Source organism: Podarcis pityusensis (assembly GCF_964106645.2).
Source record: "Podarcis pityusensis genome assembly, chromosome: 1".
NCBI lineage: Eukaryota > Metazoa > Chordata > Lepidosauria > Squamata > Lacertidae > Podarcis > Podarcis pityusensis.
Genome location: NC_138028.1, coordinates 17252727 through 17279088, shown reverse-complemented (window position 1 = coordinate 17279088; position 26362 = coordinate 17252727). Strand labels below are relative to the sequence as shown.

General features: G+C 44.1%; 1 protein-coding gene across 12 annotated transcripts in view; it reads left to right on the top strand.

The window, feature by feature from the left end:
- The window catches only part of EVL (Enah/Vasp-like), a 154596-nt gene that overhangs the window by 33645 nt on the left and 94589 nt on the right, over positions 1 to 26362 (top strand). Inside the window, exon 1 of one of the 12 annotated variants that reach the window (XM_081022534.1) lies at positions 20825 to 20877. The exons of the other annotated variants lie outside the window; for them this stretch is intronic. Coding sequence (XP_080878660.1) covers positions 20840 to 20877 — 38 coding nt within the window. The 5' untranslated portion in view covers positions 20825 to 20839. Of the gene's footprint in view, positions 1 to 20824; positions 20878 to 26362 lie in introns of those variants that run through there. 12 annotated transcript variants of the gene reach the window in all.

Below are 26362 nucleotides of genomic sequence, written 5' to 3'. Positions count from 1 at the left end.
CCTGTAAATACATTGGGATGAATGTTCAGCAAAGACTAGGCATAGTCTAACCACTGCAAAAGCATTGTGCAAGCAAATCGGAACAAATGCTGAATATACAGGTTGTCTGGAAGAGCCCGAAAGTTCCAAATGCTGCAGTGCTTGCAGGGGTCCCCTCCCCCTTGTCTACAATCTTGCTTTGCCTTTTCCCTCATTTCAGAGCACGTCAGGTTTGTGGTGACGAAGCAAGGCAGACTGAGAGTTCATCCGTAAGTGCACGCTTAACTTAGCATACAAAAGTCACAGCTGTTTTCAGAATTGGCTTTTTTTTAAATCAGGAAGTGAATGGCTATTTAGGACTTCTAAGTTTTAAGATCCATTTGCTGTTTCCCTTTCTGTCTTTCTGAATACAGGCGATGATTATAGTGGTGATCAAAGTAATGCGCATGCATTTGAAACAAGGCAAAGCCCGTGCCAAGGAAGGCCATTTCCAGTCCCTGAGAACAATCTAGTTTAAGTGGAGTGACATGCACACTGGTGAGCTCAGTGACCTTGTAACCAGGAATGGCTCGGGGCAACTGCATCTATGCATGCAAGCAAAGGCTTCAGAACTCTTGGGAGCACATACAAGCATGTACCAATTATGCCAAATGACAACAGCATCGCTGCTTGTGCTTTGGAAACAAAGGATGCAGCCACAGCGTTATCATGTTCCAGCGCAAGCAAGGCAGAACCTCTGAGACTGGCCAAGGACACAGACATTTACAACCGCAGGAAATGGGGACAAAGGGCAGCCTTGTTTGGAAGAAATCCAACATCTAGCCTGAGCAACACAGGTACTGAATAGCAAAGAAGGGAGGGAAAAAAACCTTTCTTAGATTGGGAAAGGATATCGGTTCAAGCACGAAGATGAGATTTCAAGGAACTAATTTGCAGTAATGCACTCATTGAATCAAATCTCAGCTGGCTTAAATCCAATAAAATTGATGGATTTTTAAGGCAGTTTCACTTCCTAAAGTGCCCCCCCTGACCTGCTGCTTCAAATTCATCCATTTATTGTGAGCGCAATCAAAATCTTTGGTCAAATACTTGGCCTGTTCCCAGAGCGGTGACCACACATTTATTTATTTAGTATCGTCGTTCATTTGTTGTGCTTCTAGACCTGGCCTGTCTTTTTCAGCAGACCATTAGTCTTTCCAGCTACTGGGACATGGCCTGATCTGAGGCAGGTTGCAACAGCGGCACTCCCACTATAAAAATATTTAGTAAAGAGAAAGAAAGAAAAAAGAAATGGGGTCCCCAAATGCATATCTAGGTTAAAGGTGTGAAAAAACTACTGTTCTAGACCATCCTTCATCCTGTAGGATCCGAGGACCTTGTAAGGATGAAAAGACTCAAAACAAACATAAATGCATAATAATAATAATAATAATAATAATAATAATAACAACAGCTTTCTTATTTATACCCCTGTCTGGCTGGGTTTCTCCAGTCACTTTGGGGAAGATTAACTAACCACCCTAAAACCAATATGTGTGTGTGTGTGTGTGTGTGTACACACACAAATATCCAGAACTCACTGCTAGATGTGGCTGCATTCACAAAACAAGTTACGGATACTTGCAGCCCTGCTTAGACAATACGAAAGAACCTTGTCCGAATTGTCTGGTTGGAGTCTAGAATGATGGGGAAACAATGTGACCGTCATTATGATTACATCATCTGTGTGCAGAGCTCAGTAGGTCCCTGCCCTGAGGAGCTTACAAGCCTAAAACTCATGAAGCTTCCTTGCTTTTCCATCTGGGGAGACCCTCGTGCTGCTGAGTCTGCAAACTGCCATCTGAAAGAAGCAAAGCTAAGACCGTTGTGAAAATAGCAAAGATTCAAAAGTCTGATCCTGCTTTAAACTCGAATAAATGAACAGGTATATGTTAAATCTCTTCATCTGAGAGGTTATTCCCAGGAGAAGATTGTAGTCAGCACCAGAGCCATTGGCTTGACAACAGTTGTTCAGGGTACTCTAATGTGAGGAGCAGAATGCCAAGCAGTGGTAATAGGCCATTCAGAAACCCTTCCCAATTGTGTGGATGAGCCTTTGGCGAAGCGTGGCTTGTTCTTGCTTACTGGAGAGTTCATAATGTGATAAATCACAGCAGATGGGATTACTAGAATGTTTAACTACTGAAAGGCCACAGTGAGGGATAAATGTCTTTATTGTGACAGATGAGGCGTTTTGCCTTCATAAAAGCAAGCGAAATATGGGCTGTTGTTTGGCGATTCCAACATCTGTGAGACAGCGTGGAGATTGCACATTGCGCCATCTGTGTGACTGCACAGAGTGGTCGGCATTAGGCTGAGAGCTATAAGTGTGTATAGATATGCATCTACATATGCTCTGGAAAGTTGTCTGTCTGTTTGTCTTCTGTGCATTTCTTGCCTGAATTGGGTGTCTCTGTGTGCAGAAACCTCTGACTTACATGGCTGGATTGTATACAAACGTTAGAGTCGCATCCAGCGTTCTGCACACTTTTTCCTCTAGCTCTGCTCACTTTCGGCTTAGGCCTTGCCCATCAGTGCTGTGAGGCCCCTGGAAGGTTGCCCATGAGGGAATCTGATCCTCTTCCTGAAAAAACGATTTGCAGCCCCCGATGTACAGTGTTTAAAAAGGTAAAGGTACCCCTGACCATTAAGTCCAGTCACAGATGACTTTGGGTTTGCACGCTCATCTCGCTCTATAGGCCGAGGGAGCCGGTGTTTGTCTGCAGACAGCTTCCGGGTCATGTGGCCAGCATGACTAAGCCACTTCTGGTGAACCAGAGCAGCGCACGGAAATGCCGTTTACCTAAATAGCGGTATCTATTTATCTACTTGCACTTTGACATGCTTTCGAACTGCTAGGTGGGCAGAAGCTGGGACCGAACAATAGGAGCTCACCCCATCGCGGGGATTCGAACTGCTGGCCTTCCGATCGGCAAGCCCTAGGCTCTGTGGTTTAGACTACAGTGTTTAGCTGGCTGTGATTGCAGATAGCGCTTTATTTTATACTTTTTGTTGTGTCTGCTGTATGCGCTGCTTTTTGCTCTCTCTTTTTTGGAATTATCTGACTTCTAGATGGTTCTTTGCATTGGGTTTATATGTGAGCCACCTTGGACGTTTGCCTGAGGGGAAAAGACAGAATATCGTTTTTTTAAAAAAATGAAATAATTGAAGGCAATATGCAACCTTTACCTGTGCATTAAATGATTTGGCCTCAAGGCACACATTTGCATAGTCTGCTAGTTGGTAATAAGGTAAAGCGTTGTGAGGAATACCTGCTCAGAGCCTTGGACTTTTAAATGGATCCGAAAGGAGAATGGCGAACAGTTCTTCTGCTATTCACCATACAGAAGTCAGGGGCATGGCAGGAATGAAGAACGAGGCCTCGCTTGTCAGTAGTTATGTGGCTGCCATCATCCTGTGTGTGTGCCTTTATTTTTATTTTATTTATTAAATGTGTATACTGCCCTTCACCCCTACATCTCAAGGTGGTTCACAAAAACAAAAATACAATACAAGAAACACAAAATCCATAATAAAAATAAGAACAAAAACGAAGCAGTACTCCTACCTTCCCACAACACATTTAAAAGGGTATATAGGATGTTAATCAATCAAAGGCCTGGTTAAAGAGGAATGTTTTTGCCTGGTGTATAATGGAGGCATCAGCCGGACCTCCCTGAGGACAGCATTCTACAAATGGGTCGTTCCATATCAAGTGATCCAATTTTTTTACCTCATGCCATCCAGTTTTCTTAATATAGGATATAAATATATTACTATTTAAAGTTCAGGCTAGCTTTATATTCCAGAATTTGCCAGAAATGATTGCCAGGCCATTCTTGGCCATGGCCTCTCCTTGCCTCTCGGGTCTGTCTTTGCTGCCTGTTTAAAGTTTGAATGCCCTTCCTCCCCTAGGTTTAGTCTCCCTGCAAATTTCATACAAGTCCATTGCAAGGATACATTGCCTAGATAACATTTTGAATTTGGATATTAAGGTGAATTGACACACATGCACACAGAGCTACCTTTACCTGTATCTCCTGGGGATGACTGTGGATTCGAAGAACATCAATCATGACAGTTTTGCACACAGATGGATTGCAGAGATCTTGCTTTAATGATGGCGGGCTTGCTTGGTTAAAATTCCATCATGGCAAATATTTTTAGATGTTTTAATTGTGTGTCGCCCTGGTCTCCTTTGGGAGGGCGGGTGGGATACAAATTTAATAAATAACAATCAAATGCTTTAAAAGAGGATTGGACAAATTTGGGGAGAATAAGGCTATCGGTGACTCCTAGCCACAAGGGCTACAACTCTGCCTCCACAGTCAGAGACAATATATGCTTCTGAATGCCAGTTACCTGAAACCACAGGAGGGAAGGGTACTCTAAGCAGGTCCTGCTTGCAAATTTCCCACAGGCATCTAGATGGCCACTCTGAGAATAGCATCCTGGGCTAGAGGGGTCATGTCAGGGACTGGGCAGAGGAGGAATGATGGAGACCTCCTCCCCAGCCTGACCCTTCCAGAGAAGAAGACAGTTCAGAATTACAACAGGGGTTTGAGGGAGGTCACAGCTCAGAGGAAGATGAGGGGAGAAGTTGGGAAATAATGGGAGAGGAGGAGGCTCACACGTTATCACCAGAAAGCATTCCAGACCCACCATCTCCCAGTACCCAGTGAGCCTTAAAAGTAGGAGAGCAAAAGTATTCTGAAAGCCTGCATTTCTAAGCCTCTCTCTGTGAATATTGAATAAAACACAGTTGATAAGAACTTTCCCTTGTCTTGTACCTTCCTGGCAACCTGCTGTGGGGCTCAGTTCTTCTGCTGCCTGGCAGGTCATTGGTCTGATCCTGCACGTTCTTCTTATGTTCTTAATGGAAAGAGGGAACCTTCTAACAAGTGAGGGAGATTCCTACTGTTTCTTGCCTTCTGCAAAAGGACAGTGCAAAGTGACATGATGGGACTGTTGTGCTGGACATGGAGGAAGGTGCGTTAAGCCAGAGAGAAGCAGTCATAATTGGCCATCAGTTGACTGGATTTGTAGATCCCTGGTGAACTGAGGAGGGTGGTGCTGTGGTCTAAACCACAGAGCCTAGGGCTTGCCGATCAGAAGGTTGGCAGTTCGAATCCCAGTGACGGGGTGAGCTTCCGTTGTTTGGTCCCAGCTCCTGCCCACCTAGCAAGTAGATAAATAAGTACCGCTCCAGTGGGAAGGTAAACAGCGTTTCCATGCAGTGCTCTTTTTCACCAGAAGCGGCTTAGTCATGCTGGCCACATGATCCAGAAGCTGTCTGCGGACAAACGCCGGCTCCCTCGGCCTATAGAGTAAAATGAGCACGCAACCCCAGATTCATCCGCGATTGGACCTAATGGTCAGGAGTACCTTTACCTCTAAGCATGGGATACTGGCTAACCTGGAATTGCAAGGATGATGCACACCTGAAATCTGAAAGATACTTTTGAGCATAAACTGCCTCCAGATTGTTATTAAAACCTCAAAAATACCTTTGTGCCTCGGATATCAAAATAAAAAAATTCATTCCAGTAGCACCTTAGAGACCAACTAAGTTTGTTATTGGTATGAGCTTTCGTGTGCATGCACACGTCATGGCTACCTACCTATAACCAGAACTATGGATATCAAAAGTCAGGGAATGTTGTTTCCCCTTCCCCCCTTTTCATAATATATTGCTATCATCTTTCTTTTTGTTATGTATAACTTTTACTTATATTACTTATATACCTTATATATTACTTATATACCTCCCCACGGCTGGTGGACCAAAATTTGACAGTCTGTCCACTGACATCATAGAGTTGTCTGCTCCTTCTCCTTCTGACTGCTCATCGTTGTCCCACCACCAGACCCCTGGCTCTGAGCCTTCTTCCCCTCGGGGTTCCCCAACTGCTCCCTCCCACCACTTCTCTGCATCCTGCCCAGTCCATGACATCCTGGTGGGCCAAATTTGGCCTAGCCATCAGAAGTTCCCCACCCCTGCGTTGGAACATGTTCGACTCCCTGTGTTTCATGGTGGAAGTGTCGTCAGGAGTGTCAGGGAAGGAGGAGGAGGAGAGACACAAAGATGGGAAAATTTAGGGGAGAGACAGATGTGAATTTTTTCGAATAAAACTATTAATGAAAAGATTTTGGAAACCTTGCAGTAGGCCTCGGAGGAGAAGACCTTATCTTAAGTTCACAGGTTGATTGTCACGTGGTTTGACTATATCTTGTCCATAGAATAAATTTCATAATGACCTAGATCAAACTGCATCTGCATATTTTATTATGCACCTTGCCTTGCAGGCACACATAGCTCAAGTCATTCTTTCTGACTGAGTAAATTTTGCTCTCTTCATGGGTGTATGTTTGTTTTCCCTGCTCAGCGAATATTAATGAGATTATATGTATTAATCAGAGGTATGTAAATTGCTCTTATATAAAAACGCACCCTTTCTTTCAGTTTGGGAATATATTAGGGATGGACTGCTTCGGGGTTGTTGTTTTTAATCCACTAAGATATGCAAGAAAATTCACCAGAAAACATTTTTATCGTGCAGGAGAGGAATGTCTGTATATGGAACTTAGTTCTGAACATTTCACTGACTTTCAGATAAAGGCCTGCGTTCTTTAAATCTTCCTTTACTTTTCAACAGGATTTGAAAAACAAGTCGACCTATTTTATTTCAAAATAAAATCAGCAATTTTATATCCTATACATGGGGGGGGGGCAGATTACATGTTAAAATACCTATCAAATTGATATTTCTGGTTAGGTTTGCCTAAGTCAGAAAAGCTTTTAGCAGGTTCTGAGAACATTAAAGGTACATACCTAATACGCATGAGCAGGGAGTTCCACAAGTTAAGTGCCCCACTAAGGAACCAGCTTGTAGAGCATGAGACTCTTAATCTCAGGGTCAAGGGTTCAGGCCTCACATTGGGCAAAAAGATGCACGCATTGCAGAGGGTTGCTGTAATTTTTTTTTAAAAAAAATTATTTATACTTTTCAAGTTTATACATTTCATTAGTTTTACAATCAATTTAACATTTCAAACTTTGACTTCCTCCTCTCCCCCTCTTTCTGCGGTCCATTAAGTTTATTTTTTAATATCTGCTGCATATCCAAATTCATTTAATTCGTTCATTTAATTATATACTTTAAATATATACTCTTATGAAACTGCAGGTTATTACAATAATCCTGCCATTGTTTTTATTAGTTTTTATTTGTACATATTCAATAAACCATTTCCATTCTTTTATAAAAAGTTTGTTATCATGATTTCTTATTCTTCCGGTAAGTTTAGCCATTTCTGCATATTCCATGAGTTGTTTTTGTTTAATCCATTCTTCCTTTGCTGGGACTTCTGCTTCTTTCCAGTTTTGGGCAGGTAGCATTCTTGCTGCTGTACAGTAGTAGCATACATAAATAAATTTCCATACAACTTAGGTAGTTCTGTCCCTGTAATTCCCATAAGTCACTTGTAAGATTGGCAGTTCTTTGGATCAAAAAGGGTTGAATGGGCATATTTAGGGCAAAGTGATCCTTCAAGCAAACTGGTCCCAAGGTCTTAAAGGCTTTACTGTATATACTAATAGTAACTCCTTGAATTTGGCCGAGTAAAGAAGTCTTCTATCAGAGATTGGTTCAGTAGTCATCCTGGGCACAGGACCAAAAGCAGGACTCTCTGGTCTACAGCTCTTCTGCTTTAAATCGGTCCAGGATAACCTGCCTTGTGTTACAGCTGTGTAGGATGACTCATCCTCTAATATGTGGGCCATTCTGCCATCCTAGTTAGGGAGAGACATAAATGCATGATGTAAGCATCTGACCATAATAGTCCTAACCTGTAAAGAAGATTACCTGTGAGTATCAGCGACATGTGTTTATATTTGTAGGCATAGGTGGGGATCTCGCCCATCCCACCCCCAATTCTTAAACTTCTCACAAAATGATTCCTGGATATTGCTCAAATCAAACGTTAAAAGCTGTGGAAATCTCCACTCACTGTTTGAGAATGCTGCTACGAAGCAAAACCAAACTGCTAGCAGATAATCTTTTGTGTGTGTTCCTAATCCAGCCGGCTATTTTTATCAGTTGTCTTCTGGGGTCCTTAAGAAACTAGTGCAGGAGGCTAGCCTCCTGACCCATGACTTAATTAACAAGCTATTTCCAGCCATTAGAGTGTGCAAATCATGTCTCTGTACCCTCCAGGCCACTGTTTTGATTTCCCAGTCCCCAGCCTCAGGAGCACCCAGCTTTTAAAGTATTTTGCTGAATCAGAGCCTTGTCCGGCATATGTATAAATCTGGCCAAGTAAGTGCTCTGCTAAATGGGACCTGATGGCTTAAATCAGGCTTGAATAGGACGTGATTTCTGATTACCTACTACAGAGTTGCTGGAGAATGCTAGCCTGATTGATGCTGCTGTTTATAAGAAGAGGAGATCACTGTGTATTTATGTGCCTGCTGGGTAGGCATAATTAAATATATCTAAGCCAAATGATGCATAAGACTCAAGTACCTTGGCACTGTGAGATGTCATGTTTTAAATGATCCATGTTCAACGATTGCATTGAGCATTATCGTTCTCCGTTTTTCCTGTTTTTTACCGTTTTGGTCACTTACGATGAACTGAAAAGAAACATTTGTTGAAATTGCTTGCCAGGGCCTACAGAAAGACAAGCGACCTTGTCCTGTTGAGTTTATTTCCAGGTGAAAACTTGAATGCTCACTTTAAACCATTAATTGTATATTTACTGGTAGCGGCCTGGTTGGTGTTTGCCAGATTTTGGAAGCAACTGGCCACTGTTATGACATTGTACCCAAAAGTGTGGCAGATTTCTTTAAATGAAAAACTTATAAATAAGCTAAAAGGGGCAAGGGGAAAAGAGAGGGGGAAGCCACAAACAGATTCATTGAAGAATGGTACTGCTTTATTGCACACATAAACAAGACAGTCGACAGAGGACTTCCTACAGCATATAAAATCTTTTGGCTGGTGTGATTCCTGAAATTGTACTATTTTTCTTTTATTGTGTTGGGCTCTTTCTTCTCCTTTGGTGTGCTGTGTGACATGGCTCCATTCTGCACTGCATCACTGTAACTAAGGGGGAGGCTTTCTTTTGTTGTATATGTACTGTTGATTCACCCATAAGAAGAAAAGCAATCAAAATATCATTTTTTTAAAAAAAGGAAGTTGAACAGATAAATTGTGGCTGCAAGCTTATGCACACTTAGCTTGGAAATAAGTTCTGCTGAACCCAACGAAACGTACTTGGAAACATAGAATTATAGAATAGGAGGGGACCTCAAGGCTTAACCAGTCCTACAACCTGCAATGCAGGAATCTCAGCCAGATCCTACATGACAGATGGCCATCCAACCTCTACTTAGACACCTCCAAGGAAGGAGAGTCTACAACCTCCTGAGGGAGTCCATTTCCCGAACAACTCTTCCCATCAGAAAGTTCTTCCTGATGTTTAGTCAGAATCTCCTTTCTTGAAACTTGAATCAGGTCCTAGCCTCTGGAGCAGGAGAAAACAAGGTTGCTTCTTGCTCCATGTGACATCCCTTTAGGTATTCAAAGATGGCTATAATATCTCCTCTTCTCTTTACCCAGGCTTTTGTTGTTGTTTAGTTGTGCCCGACTCTTCATGACCCCATGGACCAGAGCATGCCAGGCACTCCTGTCTTCCACTGCCTCCCAGAGTTTGGTCAGACTCATGCTGGTAGCTTCAAGAACACTGTCCAGCCATCTCTTCCTCTGACGTCCCCTTTTCCTTGTGCCTGCAATCTTTCCCAACATCAGGGTCTTTTCCAGGGAGTCTTCTCTTCTCATGAGGTGGCCAAATTACTGGAGCCTCAGCTTCAGGATCTGTCCTTCCAGTGAGCACTCAGGGCTGATTTCCTTAAGAATGGATCGGTTTGATCTTCTTGCAGTCCAGGGGCCTCTCAAGAGTCTCCTCCAGCACCATAATTCAAACATACTCAATTCCCTCAACTGTTCCTTCTCTAAGTAGACACATATAGAATTGATCTGTAAACCGCTGAACGTTGCATCTTACTGTGTGGGACAAATTCATCCAGTCCACGAATGCATAGCTTGCTGCTGTACAGAAGGAGTCCTGCTGCCTCAGACCAAAAACCTGTCTAGTCCAGCTTTCTGGTTCTCACAACAGCCAACTCTGGGAAGATCTGGGTGTGTCAACCACAGCCAAGCAATCCTTAACTGATTGCTCCATCATTAGACCAGCATGTGATTTAGCATCTTTCCACAAATCATTCTAATGTGGCATTGGTATAGTGCCTGGAAGGAGATTCTGGGTCAACTGTTTTATCATGGGAATATCAGAATCCAAGCTGATGCGAAAAAAGAAAGAAAAGAAAAGCCCAAACCCAAATTAAAACAAATAAAACAAACCTCAGGTCAACCAAGAAAGATTGCTTTTGTCTGTTGCTCAGTTCTGAATTGGCAGAAGACGGGGACTGGGTCTGAGCAAGGCCGTCTCGGTAAAAGATAAAACAGCTATGTGCTACTCTGTAGTTCTTGGCTGATGCCAATAAAGAGTTCTCGCAACAGACTCCCTCTGGTGGCATGTTGGCCATGGACAGCAGTTATTTTTATTCATGTCAAAATTTCATCCCCCATTTTTCACCATCTAGGTCTCAAAGTGGCTTGCAGTGATTTTGAAAAATGTAAAATCATAAATTGCAAAAAAATTAAACTCCAGAAATTTAAACAAAAAACATGGAGACCTGAAGGGGTAGCTCAGACCTGAAGGGGTCGCATGAGACTCTTAATCACAGGGTCATGGGACTCGACTGAGACAGCCTTGTAGTGGCAGGGAGTTCCACAGCATTTCCATGACACCTGCATTGCCACAATGGTGCGCAGGATCCTGACAAATTCTGCAGCCGGTCACAGCACATTCGGTACACATATAAACTAGGGATGGTGCAATAAATCAGCTGGAGGAGCTCGCAGATGCAGGAATGTGACGCGGCTCTCTCTACAAGACTGAGCTAGGGTGTTATTTTTTAACGTTTTGTAAGTGCTGGTGCCCACTTCTGAGGGGGAAAAGTTTAACTGGACAGGCCCAGGATTCCCAGCCACATATACATGGAGGTCTTAAAGATGCACACGTCCCGATGCATTTGTTACACACAAACACACTTACACAGTTCACTGTGGAAAAATACCAGTGTGACGCCCAGGTTACCCAACTTGGGAGGAGTGGGGCTTGAGGGTGCTATAAATCCAAGTCCTGGCTGATATCCTGTTTTCCATCCCTGCAGGATACTTCGGGGTGTGGTGGAGCAGGCATGCAAGTAGATTGATAGGACAGAGCAGGAGACATACCTTCTATTCCCCATACCCTGGGGTCCCTGTTCTTTCCAATTTTAGTGTTTGCCGTGATCATGATTAGGCTAACAGGATATCGAAACCTTTCCAGCCCCCAGTCATTATCTAATGTAGTGGTAGCCAGTGTCGTGTCTTCCACATGTTCTTATCAGCTTCAGTCTGAGGAAGTCCGAAGGTAATCAGGGTTGTGTGAAGCATCCTCCATGTACTCACCAAGTGTCAGGTGTGTCAGATGTTGGACTGTGATGGCCTGGGAATCTGATTCAGAGGCTGAACCGGAGGAATCCCAGCCTGCACAGGAGTCCCCGCCTCCAGGGCCGGCTGAACTGGGGCAGGGCCTTGATTCTGAAGCGCCTGCACCTGCGCCGGATCCTCAGGAGCAGGCACCAGGTGAATCCACTCTGGCCCCGGAGGTGGTTGAGGATACAGTGCCTACAGGTGCGCCTCTCCCAGCCCTGTCAGGGGAAGGTGAGTCTCCCCCTGGGTCCAGTAACCTTCCAGCCTCTCCTGAGCTGCAGAAGCTCAGGGCAGAGAGGTGGAGGGAACTGGTTTCTCCCAGGAGGAGTGCTCGCCTTAAGGCCAGGAGAGGCGGGTCTCCTGGGGGCCGGGACCGCCCCTGGCCTCAGAGAAGATAAAGGCCAGTCAGCCCGGTCCCAGGTTGCGGGAGCGATGTCGCTGAAGAGCTGTTTCGGCCAGCACCCAGTCCTATTCCTCCAGAGTTCCTGTCCTTGCCCGGCTCCTCGCTGTGGACCCCGCTTCGCCCGTGGAGGACTGTCTGCCAACCCTCGACTCAGGTCCTGGACCTCACCCCACGGTAACCTCCCCCCGGGACCAGCACATGGATCCTGTGCACAGAGAAACACCATTTGTGGCCTTCCAGAACAGGGTTCTCCAAAACTTGGTTCTCCAGCTGTTTTGGGTCTACAATTCCCATCAACCCTTACTGTACACGGTCTGATTTCATATGGATCGAGGAGTTTTTAGCCTCTTCCACCACTCTAAAAGCTCTGCAAGAAGCAGCCCTGCTTTCAATTTGCTCTTTTTTAAATGCGCAGTTCCTCACAAGCCAAGATGCAGCTGCCTTTCCAATTATATTCCAGAGATAGCTTTTGCTGGGATAAGCATGTGTAGAAATGGCTCTTTCATGCTTCAGATGCTGTTGTTTGTAGGAATAATATACCAAATTAGTTGGTGAGTCACAGCATCTCCAAACTGAACCTTGCACTCCAGAAACCTCGCAGCCTTGCAGCAAGATGATCTTGCAGGCGAATCGCTTAGGTTTCAAAAACCGTCCACCTAGTGAGTGATTTGCCCAGGAATTTATTGTAACCATAGTCATGTGACACACAAAAAAATGACTAAAGGCAGTTATAGAAGTTTCTAGGAATTGCAGATGGGCAGAATGCTTTTGCGCTCATGCCAGGCTTGCAGATTTCCTGCAGATATCAGGTTAGCCACTGTGAGAACAGGATGCTGGGCTAAATGTCCCATTGGTCTGATCCAGCAGGCTCATATTATGTCCTTACGGTTTCTTTGAAGAAAATTGCTGTGACCTTGGCCATGAATTGGTGATCTTGACCACTGGAAGATCCAGGACAGGTATATTTAAAAAGTACTTCTTCACACAGTCTGTAGTTAAAACTGTGCAACTTGCTCGACAGGAGTGGAGGCAGTGATCGCCACAAAATTAGGAAGGCTTTCAAAGAGGATGAGACAAGTTAATGGAGGATGCAGCTCATGATGGCTACTCCAACATTGACTGTTGGAGGCAGCTGAGCTTCTGAATGCCAGTTTCTGGAAACCGCAGGAGAGGAGAGCCCTCTTGCGCTCGGGTTTCCCCACAGGAATCTGTGGGATGCTGGACTAGGTGGGTTATTGGCCGGATCCAGCAGGCTCTTCTTACATTCTTAATGCAAAATGGGGGCAATCATGAGCAATAAAAAACCACAATGGCGATAACTTTTGACCAGGATTCCGAACACATTAGATCCACGTATGCCAAAGTTGTTAGTTACTTATTAATGGATGAATGTGCTACCCCTTTGTTACTTGCGCTTTGAAGACAACATGGTGCATTTGGGTGGGTGTCATCCTGCTAAGATCGTGACCTGCTTGCTTGGCACATCCAGGCTAGTGTCTGAACAGACCCTACACATATCTGTATATGTGCATGCTTGTCTAGATGCAGGGCGTGTTCAGATTTATATCTGAACAGGAGCTGTGTAGGTAGGGGTGGGGCCATTGGGCATGATCCAGCCCATCTCATGCTCCAGTCTGTGGGTTGTATCCAAAGCAGGTGGCTGTTCCATCAGTGTAAGGATTTCAACTTGTGCAGTGTATTATTCTACCCCTCCCCTCTCCTCTCATATGCTCCCTAAATCTGTTCTAGGGGTTCCCTTCTGGAGGAGACTTGGGGAGGAGGGAGGGAAGTCCTGTTACACAAGTGGAAATCCTTGCGAATACCACCCTGTATGCCATTTTGCCTGAAAACACCCTTTGCTTCAAAGTTGTTGCTTCGTCCTGGGTTTAATTTCCTAGATGTGAGCGGAAATGTATAATTAAGAATACATTCCTGAAATGTTGTAGCTTGTAGAATGCTGACAGATTAATATTTCATAGCTGACTCCACTCATTTGGATCAGGGGAAGGGGGGGGAGAAATCTGTTATCTGGGGTTGTGTTTTTTTGGCGGAGAGCGGGGTTGGTTTAACAGCTGCAGCAGCTGCGAAATTGTGAGTCAAAGGGGAAGCAGAAGCATGAGACCAGCGGCCTGATATAAGTGTGAATTACAGAAATGAAATTAGGATGCATTCTGAAACTCAGAAGCAACAAAGGGATATATATGTGTTCACGCATTCTGCATGACTGACTAGCTGCAGATTCTTTACAGTGGTGCTGTTAAGGCTCTGTTAAATGAATTTCACGCTGGGCTTAACCAAACCTGGCAAAAGAGATTTGCAGTTAGTTTGCCCTAGCAGTGCCACTCCCCCAAGTGAAATGATGAAATCTGACATTAAGCAATTTCAAGCAGTGTTGGGAATTATTGTCAATAGTAAATGGACCATTTATGTTTATCTGTTTGTATAACCTTTTTCTGCCTCCTCACCCTGCTCCAAATGCATATTGAGGACCAGCGAGGGCCAAACTAGTTATAGAAATACAGTGGTACCTCAGGTTAAGTACTTAATTCGTTCTGGAGGTCCGTACTTAACCTGAAACGGTTCTTAACGTAAAGCACCACTTTAGCTAATGGGGTCTCCTGCTGCTGCTGCACCGCCGGAGCCCGATTTCTGTTCTCATCCTGAAGCAAAGTTCTTAACCTGAAGCACTATTTCTGGGTTAGCGGAGTGTGTAACCTGAAGCATATGTAACCTGAAGCGTACGTAACCTGAGGTACCACTGTACAGCATTGTAGAGTTGGAAGGGGCCCCCGAGGGTCATCTAGTCCAACCCCCTGCCATTGCATTGCTTAGGGCTGCAATTCAGAGGTAGAGCGCATGCTTCAAGTACAGGTGGTCCCAGGTTCAATCACAGGAATCCCCCAGGTAATGACCCTGGAAACTGCTGGCAGTCAGTATATAGACAGTACTGAACTAGATGGACCAATGGTCTTACTTGGAACAAAGCAGACTGCACTATGGAGGACCCTTAATTGTGACTGCCTTCTCCTCTGCATTACTTGCACGGTGGGGGGGGGGTGCATCATTATGGACATTACCGCAGTTTGATCTCTGTGAGCTGACTCCTCCTTTGTCCATGTCACATGTAGGTGGGTGCACAGTTCCTGTTTGTTGGGCAGTGGCAGAGCTTCCATGGGTGCTGGGCACCTGGACATATTGTTTCATGCACCTCAGTCCCTGAGCAGTGAGAGACTTCTGAGGTTTCAGTGATCACACCAGATTTAGTTTCCTTAGAATGGAGGTCAGTGGAGACTTTATTCACACTTCTGTATGAATTGAGCATAAGATGGAAGGGCTCGCAGCATCAACACTCCAACACAGGCATAGGCAAACTTGGCCCTCCAGATGTTTTGGGACTACAGTTCCCATCATCCCTGACCACTGGTCCTGTTAGCTAGGGATGATGGGCGTTGTAGTCCTAAAACATCTGGAGGGCTGAGTTTGCCTATGCCTGCTCTAACAGATCTTGCTTCCCCATTAGGTTTCCAGGGGAAACCCCCCTCCCCAAAGCTATGGGATTCGGCCCACAGAGGAAGTCAAGCTTCTCTGTCCATCTTCTAGCCCAGTTATAAGCTCACCTACAAAACTAGCCCCCCCCACCTATAGGATGACCTGGCATCCCACCAGGTGAGGGGTGGGGAAATGTCTACCCCTTGCTGGGGAGCTCCATCACTTAGTTGTTGCTATGGCAACATGGCCCTGCTGTTGAAGTTATGCGGAATGTGGTGCTTAGGCCATTAGCCAAACAAATATAGTGGTCTGACCGCTTCAGCGGCTTCTTCTGCTAGATTGCAAGCTTCATGGATACAGAAACACAGAATTGCTACGTAAAATTGGCCTCTCTTTACCTCTGAAAATGACAGTGCCTGTCAAACTGGATCCAGGCACGTGCAGAGGCTTCGCTTTAACTTTATGGAGAAGGTTTGCCCTCCTACCCTTTTCAATTCTAGCATTTTCAGCCCCGGAACGAAAATTCAGCGCTGCGGCAAAGGTCATCTCCATCACCGCATTTCTCGTTCTGTCCTTTAGCCAGACGGTGTTAAAACTAAACCCACAGAATGTCTGACAGTGCAGACAACTGGGAGAAAACAGGCTCGGCAGATTAAGATAAGATACATAATTTTGCATGTGCAATGTTCAAGATGCTCAAGTCTGAAAAGTCTCTTTATTTCCCTCCCTTCTTCCCTGGTTGTTGACTTGTGGTTCTGAAATATTTTAAGATCGTTCCGGTTGGAGTGAATGACCTTGGTCACATCCAGGCAACGTGTTAACTGAGTGTCCATCCAGATTTGTTTGTAGGAAGGTGTTCATTGAGCATTACTTCCGATTTGTTTCTGGGGAGGTGAGATGGTGTGTTGCGTTGAAGGAGTCATCACCCCACACTTTCCAGTGCATTTTTGTTTCACTTTCCTTATCGCTGAGTCCAGTTTTGGGTGGAAGAGCAGATTTGTTGCATAAGGGCACCAAATCAACCTATAAGTGGTTTCTGGCACGTGACTGAATTCGACCTGAAAATGGTGACAGTCTGGAACCACCCCAAAATAGAGCTCTTTCCTAGCACAACCTATAGATCACCGGGATTGAACCTGTAATGTGGAAAGTGTGTACTGAGCTGAGATTATTCTCACTGGAAGGAAACCTCGTTGTTGTGACAAAAAAGCATATATGCATGTGATTTCATTTGCAAAAAGTGAAGTTACATGGAACCAGGCAGAGGGCCTTCTCAGAAGTGGCACCCTCCCTGTGGAACGCCCTCCCATCAGATGTCAAGGAGATAAAGAACTACACAACTTTCAGAAGATATCTGAAGGCAGCCCCATATTGGGAAGTTTTAAATGTTTGACAATTTACTATGTTTTTATATGTGCTGTAAGCCACCCAGAATGGCTGGGAAAACCCAGCCAGATGGGCGGGGTATAAATAATACCATTGTTGTTGTTCTTGTTTCCTTTTTATATCATAGCTATACCCTGCTTTATCAGCAATACTGGATCCCAAAACATTTTATAATTAAATACATGGGTAAAATCATAACAGGGATATGTATAGACCCTGATGAATATATGCATTTCCATAACATATTCTGGGATGAGAGGGTTTGGGGTGTTGTTGCAGAAATTTGTTTTCCTTGCTGTAGAAAAATTAATAGTACCGCCTTGTGAAATTGTGTGTTAACTGTGTTTTACTGGCATTTCTGTCCCAGTGCAATGTTTGACATCAGTTCCAATAAATGGTTTGCAAATTGACTTAATCTTGGCTGCTTTTAAAGACTCTAAGCATGTTCAAAAAGTGCACAGTTATGGTACGGGTGGACACAAAAATGCGTAATGTCGCCTTGCGTGACAGGCAATACATGCCCACGTGGTCTGCAAATCATTCCCCTGCAGCCATTGGTAGAAATAAGGCCTGATGTCTGGAATGTCATCAAGGATTCTGATATGCTAACCTTTCAGCCTTGCAGCTACAGTGTTAGCATGCAGTTCATATTCTGCGGCAGAAGTTAAAGGTTGATTTGCCCGGGATGAAATTCTCATATGAGACACAGAGAGGCTCTGTGGCCAAACTAGACATGTGCCTAAAGACATTGCAGACAGATAGAATTATTGCTTTTCTTCAACTTATCATCCAGGCGGGAAGGGGAGCCTGACTCATTCTGAAGGAAACGTCGGAATGGGAGGTTTAGCCCTTTTACCGCTGCACTGAGATTGGAATGGAGATCAGACCGCTCTTGTCAGACTTCGGGGCAGCCAAGAATCAGATACAATGGTACCTTGGGTTACAGACGCTTCAGGTTACAGATTCCGCTAACCCGGAAATAGTACCTCGGGTTAAGAACTTTGCTTCAGGGTGAGAACAGAAATCGTGTGGCGGCGGCGGGAGGCCCAATTAGCTAAAGTGGTACCTCAGGTTAAGAACAGTTTCAGGTCAAGAACGGACCTCCAGAACAAATTAAGTTCTTAACCTGAGGTACCACTGTACAGGTAAATCTCACCATTCATTTAGAGCACTTTGCTTCCCCCGGATAATCTTGTTGTTCATTAGAGGTGCTGTGAATTGTAGCTCTGTGAGGGGAGAACTACAGTTCCCAGGATTCTTGGGAATGTTCTTTAAATGCATGTTGTGGGTGTGCCCAGAATCTAAGCTGTTTGGCACTGACAGGAAACAGATAAGCCTGCGGGGGTGGCGGGTAGGCTTCCTCTTCCTGTAGAGCTGCAAAAAAACCTTTAGAAAATCTGGAAACGGGCTGCATTCATATAATCAAGGAGAGAGCCCATGCGTCCTACTTGCCTGTGGCAGAGAAATCTGTTATGGAGCTTTCGTGCTTGCAAACAGTTTGGCTGTTAACCGCGCATGAAAAATGTTTTCGTGCAAACTGGCTCCGGCTCTCTTTGTGTCGCCATGTAGTGATTTATGCCAGGATAAAGTGGCTGTAAAACTCTACTTAATTAAAGTGCGAGCATTTAACAGTCACAACACAGTGGCAGAAACGACAAGGTCGAGGGAGAGTTGATCTTTGCGACCCAGAGTTGTCCTTTTGCCAGGCAGTTAGAATGAAGGTCCTTGAAATGTGCTTCTCTTTCCTGCCCTAAAACATGTGGTTCTCTCTGCCTTTTTAAGTCTCTTTAAATGTGTGCATCCCTTTCTTTCTCAAAAGCTTAAGGCAAGTCATACGCAGAAGCCTACATCATAAGGGAAAACAGGAAGCTTTATAGCTAGTCAGTCCTTGAGCCCATCTGCCTCAATATAGTTGACATTGGCTAGCGAGTCTTTATCAGTATCCGCAGAGACAGTCTGCAGCCATGCCTTTATTGTGTGGTGTTGCTGCTGCTACTACTAGTGCTCTATCTTACGTTTCAAAACGCACTGATTAAAATTAGTAAATGCCTGTTTCAAGTGGGAAATGGAATTAATATCGGGTGCAAGATGGCCCGAAAGACGGTAGTTTCATAAAATGTGCATCTACAGAACAAGCGATTTGCCCGTTTTTTAAAAAAAGAAATCAGGGTTTCCGTAAGTACGTTGAATGCATAAAGGCCACAGCATGCAATGCCAGCGATGCTGTGATTGTTAGAAGCACTGACAGCCTCCCCTCCAGCTATTAACATTGTCTCCTTTCAACAACATAAATGTCAAAATGTCTGCTAGCCTAATTAGAGCAGTAGGTCAACCAGCGCTTTCTCTTGTGTAGCAACCTGGGCCGTTAGCTACATTAAAAAGGACCACCTTGGCTTAATCTTTATTTTCTCCGTGTTTTGGTGTAGAAACTCAGCAGGATTATTTTCCCATACGACCTCATGGATTATTATTATTAATTTATTTTAAATGCATTTGCATTCATACGTGTTTGCATGCAAAGTCACTGACAGTTTCACAGGGGACAAATCTGCAAAAAGACAGCAGCTTTTTGTTACAAAATATTTTGCAAGAATGAAAGGGTTTATCCTACATGGAAGCAATTTGCTCCCACAAAGGAAAAGGCATATTTCAAAATAGAAGGGTAAGCCAGTCTCCTCTTTTCCAGGCTAAACACACCCAGCTCCTTCAACCGTTCTTCATAAGGCTTGGTTTCCAGACCCTTGGTCATCTTGTTCGCCCTCTTCTGCACATGTTCCAACATGTCAATGTCCTTCTTAAATTGTGGTGCCCAGGGTTTAACAATACTTGAAACAATAATACTTAAAAATATTTAAAATACCGTATTTTTCTGTGTATAAGACAATGCTTTTTGCTAAAAAAATTAGGCAAAAATTGGATGTCGTCTTATACATGGATAGTGAATGCAGAGGGGGGACGTGCAATTAATGGCAGCAGCAAGCAGGAGATTGGCAGCGGTGATTGGGCGTGTGATTGGTGGCTGTGGCAAGGCCTGCTGGCGATTGGCGGCTGCAGCAAGGGGGCGGGTGGGTTGTTGGTGGTGGCGAGGTGTGTGATCGTCAGTGATGGGCAGGCGGGTGAGCGATTGACGGAAGTGACCTCCCCCCCCAAAAAAGCTAAACAACTTACTTTTTAAATTTTGGCTCTAAAAAAATAGGGATCGTCTTATACACGGGGGCAGCTTATACACACAAAAAATACAGTAAGTAAAAATATCAAAAGCCTTTTGGAATGAAGGATGTTATGATTTAGTATGTTTACTTTATAGACTATACCAGTTTCCCTGGCGAAGGGTGAAATTAGGTATGTCTTTAAAAACAAACCAAACTCCCCGCAATGTATTGAAGGCTTGTAATATTTCCATCGTTCTTTTTTGATGCTTATATGTCAGATGCACTATGACTTTTTCTAATAAGACCTGGAGACAGAAACTGAAGCAACAGCCTTATGATTCCTCAATGGTTCCTTTGCCTTGCTTGGGAGAGTTGTAATGTTTCGGTGCTTGAGTAATGTCTGAGAGTCTTCCCTAGCTAGACGACCATTAGAAGTTCACTCTTTGCTGTGCAGTGGCGCTGAAATGGGCTAAAATGCACTTAACTGTGGTGTGAGGAAAGCTGGTTTTGTTTGCACGCTTCTCCGCTGTCCCGCAAGAGTGTTCCGAAATGGAGTCATTTTCTGGTGAGGGTGGGTTAAGTAAATAACGACCGTCGTCCGGGTGTAAGAAAACAGTGAACCCTAACCCACAATGGGCTGACATGGGCAAGTAAGGGAAAGAGGGAAACATTAAAGGCGGAAGGCAAGAAGACCTGCAGCAAAAAGATAAATAAAAACGCTGACGTGTGTTAGGAAAGCCCCCCCTTTTCCATCTCCAGTGCTCCATAACCCAATTCTTCTGCCTGTCATGGGACTGCAAACTGGATTTGGAAAAGGATCTTGGAGGTCAGTGTTTCATCTATTAAGCTGTTAACTGCCCAAAACTGTGTATGCAGCACATGACTGGCAGGAGGAAGGGGTATGGGCTTTCTTTGATTTTTTTATACTGTTTGTACTGCAGGGAGATGGTTTTGCTCAGACCAAAAGAGCAGGAGAACATCTCTCAGATGATAACAAACCAATTATATTTGACACGTTCAGTGCATGAGGTTGAACAGCAAATTAATTAAGGCTTCAGTTTGGGGTGAATTTCCAGGGGCTGGGATGTTCCTCAGCTAATCGAATTCCCTTTTAGGTAAGATGGCAATGACTATGGTGATTTAATGCCTTTGTGATTTCAGTCAATCTTCCTGAGGCCTGCTTCTGAGCAAGCAGGATAATCAAAGTTTGCCATTGGATGGTGCATTGCTTCTGATTGGTCCTCAGAAATGTCATCAGCTGAACTCAGAAAGCTGCTACCCACCCCCCACCCCCACCCCCGCTAGCAGATGGGATGTTTTTAAGCATTATCTTCAAAAGCTGAAATGAAGGCTGTAAGCTTTACCGATGGGGAGCAGGAAGTCTGTATCAACACCTGATTGCCTTTGGAGTGTTATTTCATCACAGCAGATGAATGCTTTCTAGTTTAGTTTCTGAAGGGAAGGTAGAACTCTGAATTGAAGCAATGGGGAGGCAGTGGGAGGGATTGTTGTTGTTTAGTTGTTTAGTCGTGTCCGACTCTTCATGACCCCATGGACCAGAGCATGCCAGGCACTCCTGTCTTCCACTGCGTCCCACAGCTTGGTCAAACTCATGTTGGTAGCTTCGAGAACACTGTCCAACCATCTTGTCCTCTGTCGTCCCCTTCTCCTTGTGCCCTCCATCTTTCCCAACATCAGGATCTTTTCCAGGGAGTCGAGTCTTCTCATGAGGTGGCCAAAGTATTGGAGCCTCAGCTTCAGGATCTGTCCTTCCAGTGAGCACTCAGGGCTGATTTCCTTCAGAATGGAGAGGTTTGATCTTCTTGCAGTCCATGGGACTCTCAAAAGTCTCCTCCAGCACCATAATTCAGAAGCATGAATTCTTCGGCAGTCAGCCTTCTTTATGGCTCCAGCTCTCACTTCCATACATCACTACTGGGAAACCCATAGCTTTAACTATACGGACCTTTGTCAGCAAGGTGGGAGGGGATGGTCAGCAATAATTCCCCAGCTCCACCTTGCCTTCAAAACGGAAGCTCACCTGAGACCCCTTTTTCTGAATCTAGCCTTTTAGTTGCCCCTAGAAAAGGAAGCAGGAAGGTGCTGGCAGACCGGTCAAAAGTTCATGTTGAGAACTTTGTGGCTGGTCAAATCCCCACTCAGGCATGAAGCTCACTGTGTGACCTTGGGCCAATCACCATCTCTCAGCCTAACCTACCTCACAGAGTTGTTGTGAGGATGAAATGGGGAGGAGAAGAACCATGGACACCATCTTGAGATCATTGGAAGATAAAGGTGGCATATCAAAGAATCGTAGAGTTGGAAGAGACCCCAAGCTTGAAGTAGTCCTTGAGATCCTACAGGTGAAACTCGAAAAATTAGAATATTGTGTAAAAGTTCACTTATTTCAGTAATTCAACTTAAAAGTTGAAACTAATATATGAGATAGACTCATGACATGCAAAGCGAGATATGTCAAGCCTTTATTTGTTACAATTGTGATGTTTATGGTGTACAGCTGATGAAAACCCCAAATTAACAATCTCAGAAAATTAGAATATTAAATGAAATCAGCAAAACAAGGACTGCAAATAGAGCAGTATTGGACCTCTGAGAAGTAGAAGCATGCACACGTACTCAGTACTTGGTTTGGGCCCCTTTGCATCAATTACTGCCTCAATGCGGCGTGGCATGGATGCTATCAGCTTGTGGCACTGCTGAGGTGTTATGGAAGACCAGGAAGCTTCAATAGCAGCCTTCAGCTCTTCTACATTGCTCGGTCTCATGTCTCTCATCTTTCTCTTGGCAATGCCCCATAGATTCTCTATGGGGTTCAGGTCAGGTGGGTTTGCTGGCCAATCAAGCACAGTTATCCCATGGGCATTGAACCAGGTTTTGGTACTTTTGGCACTGTGGGCAGGTGACATAGTCCTTCTGTCGAAATAAAAAAATTCCTTCCTGTAGCACCTTAAAGACCAACTAAGTTAGTTCTTGGTATAAGCTTTCGTGTGCATGCACACTTCTTCAGATACTGTATCTGAAGAAGTGTGCATGCACACGAAAGCTTATACCAAGAACTAACTTAGTTGGTCTTTAAGGTGCTACAGGAAGGAATTTTTTTATTTCGACTATTTCGACTATGGCAGACCAACACGGCTACCCATCTGTAACAGTCCTTCTGGAAAATGAAGTCAGCATCCCCATAAAGCTCGTCTGCGGAAGGAAGCATGAAGTGCTCCAAAATCTCCTGGTAGACGGCTATGTTGTCCCTGGACTTAATGAAGCACAGTGGACCAACACCAGCTGATGACATGGCTCCCCAAATCAACACAGACTCTGGAAACTTCACATTGGACTTCAAGCATCTGGCATTGTGTGCCTCCCCATTCTTCCTCCAGACTCTGGGTCCTTCGTTTCCAAGTGAGATGCAAAAGCTGCTCTCATCAGAAAAGAGATTTGGGGAGCCATGTCATCAGCTGATAGCATCCATGCCACGCCACATTGAGGCAGTAATTGATGCAAAAGGGGCCCAAACCAAGTACTGAGTACATGTGCATGCTTCTACTTCTCAGAGGTCCAATACTGCTCTATCTGCAGTCCTCGTTTTGCTGATTTCATTTAATATTCTAATTTTCTGAGATTGTTAATTTGGGGTTTTCATCAGCTGTACACCATAAACATCACAATTGTAACAAATAAAGGCTTGACATATCTCGCTTTGCATGTCATGAGTCTATCTCATATATTAGTTTCACCTTTTAAGTTGCATAACTGAAATAAATGACCTTTCCCACAATATTCTAATTTTCTGAGTTTCACCTGTACTTCATCCTAACTTTTTCATAAAGGTTAATGTACTTCAGGAGCTGTGAAAAGATTTATCTCATGGACCACTTTTTTGTATTTTAGTTTCAGTACCGGCATAACAAGAGTGAACGTCGGCTCTCTCAGAACTGCATGCTATTTCATATTGAGCTCTCAGAAACTATGGATGGGAGCAACATAATAAAAGTCAAGCATTTTAAAGTATTATTGATTTTAGTGGAAGAGTTAAGTGAAGTCAGTGGTACTTAAAAGTACTTAAATCCTGAGTGGACCATGCCTCTCCATTTGTGTAAAGGCATCAAGTGTTTATAGGAAAAAGTGCTGTAGAGATGACCAATTAAAAATAAAAGTAGTGTTGTACCAAGGCATGTTAGCAAACTTTATAAGCCTTATTTTCCAACATCTTATTTGCCTGTAATTCTAAGCTATGTCTGGACTCCTTTGCTCAGGTCTCTGCTTGCCAGCTATAGCCAACAAAAATCCTATCATTCTGTGTCTACAGAGTGTTTACAAGATGTCCTGGAGGAAGCATTTGGTTTGGTATTCAAAGCACAACTCAGGACTTATCTAACAAAGTATAATGTGGGACACCTATTTGCCAAAGTATCAGGTGACTTCGCAACAGTCAGCCGACCTGCAGAAGTGTAACAGACAGCTTTGGGTCTAGCCCAAGATATATAGATGAGCCCAAACTAAGGTGTTCTAACCAAACCACTGGTCTTAAACCTCCAACCAGGTAAGAGAGAAGAAGCCGGAGCAGTTGTTCAACTCCCATTCTGGAGCCAACTGCTTTCAAGGAAGACCATCTCAGCGGAAAGTTTCGCACAACTTAAAGATAATTCTTCACTTCAAACTAGTAGCATGAACAACAATTCATACGTTTCTGGTTCAAGATCAGCTGTCCTCTCTCTACCCCTGTGATTGAAAGAGCTGATAGCAAGTCTGATTTTGTATTACGCATCAACAGTGTTATTATAACACTTTAACTCAGTGGGTGCCTGAAAATGCTCTCTCAATAAATGGTGGGATTTATAATGAGCCCAGACCCCACGCTGAGCAGCAATGAAACAATTTATAGGCCATATGGAGAGCAATAATCTGCCACTTGCACACACGCAATGAAGTCTCCCGAAGCAGAGTCAACTCGCTGCACATCCACAGATTAGCCAACGCACAGCAAATGCCAAGTCACAGTTGCGGCACTATGTGGAAATGCATTTGACCTCTTCCAAAATGGCTAAAATATTTCGTTTAAAAGCATGAAAGGACTGGGGGGGTATGTGCTTGAGACATTGTACAACATATATAAAATAAACATTTCCATACGGCCCGTCTCAAGTCCAAGAACAAGACAGGTTTGAGACAGCAGCGGTGCAAGAAATGAGCCAGACTGATTTTGGAAATTACAGTGAGAGAGCGAGCAATAAGACTGGCCTCTGTGGAAGATAAAAAGGCCTGAGATGAAGGCAGTCCTTTTTCGTCTGTTTATCCCTGTGTTCACCATTTTTGGGGAAGTGGGTGGAGATGGATCAAGCCAGGGTGTTGGCAGCATAGCTAGATCAAAAGGGGGAAAGTTTGGGCCGGATTTTGATAGGAAAAATTACAACACACAGTTAACTCAACAGGCAGACAGTGGACCCCTTCAGACTGGTGATTTATTTATTTTTTGCAGGCAACACATCGTGGCACAATAATAGTGCATTAAAGGTGAATTTATACCGGACTGTCTGCTTTATGAGTCGTCCATAGGGAAGCTCTTGTATTATAGCACAACAAAAGCAGAACAACACTGCCGCCACCCCCAAAAAACTTTAGTAGACTAAGAAGTTACAAGATTTCAGCAGGAAGTTTATGGGGCATGCATTGTTGTTGGAAAGAAAGCAGTATGCCCACCTCAAAAGGTTTGTAGGTAAAAATAGTATTGAAAGCAGGATCTACTATATCTGCCCTGGTACCGCAATGAGATCATCAGGTGGCAGCTGGTAATGATCTTGAAGAACGTTCTAACTGACAGGCAGGGTGGCCACATAAACACTGCCACAAAAGATAAAGAGATTTGCATACAATCCACATATGTATACATGCAAATTTAGAAATAATTACTATGATTCCTGTACAAATACAATACGTCTCGTCATAGAGGGGAAGACTGAAACTAGGTGACCTGTTCAGGTGCTAAATGTTAATGGGAACCTCCAGACTATCATTATTTTGCAGGAGGGATTCAGGAGCATACCAGAACTTTATGTGAAGTAGATTAAAGTGCTCTGTTGCCAGGGTGCAACAAACCCACTTATAAAAGCCAGATGTTTTGTTGTTAGGATAGTGCTAGAGAAATGCAGCACCAAAGAGAGGTGGTTTTGCTCTCCCTGACCTACAACTATATTTCGAAGTATCATGTTTATGCTGGTTGAAAGATTGGATTTTACTAAAGAACAGCCAGACCTCTTAGAGCTCTCTAAGATGTCTGACCCTGGGATGATTAA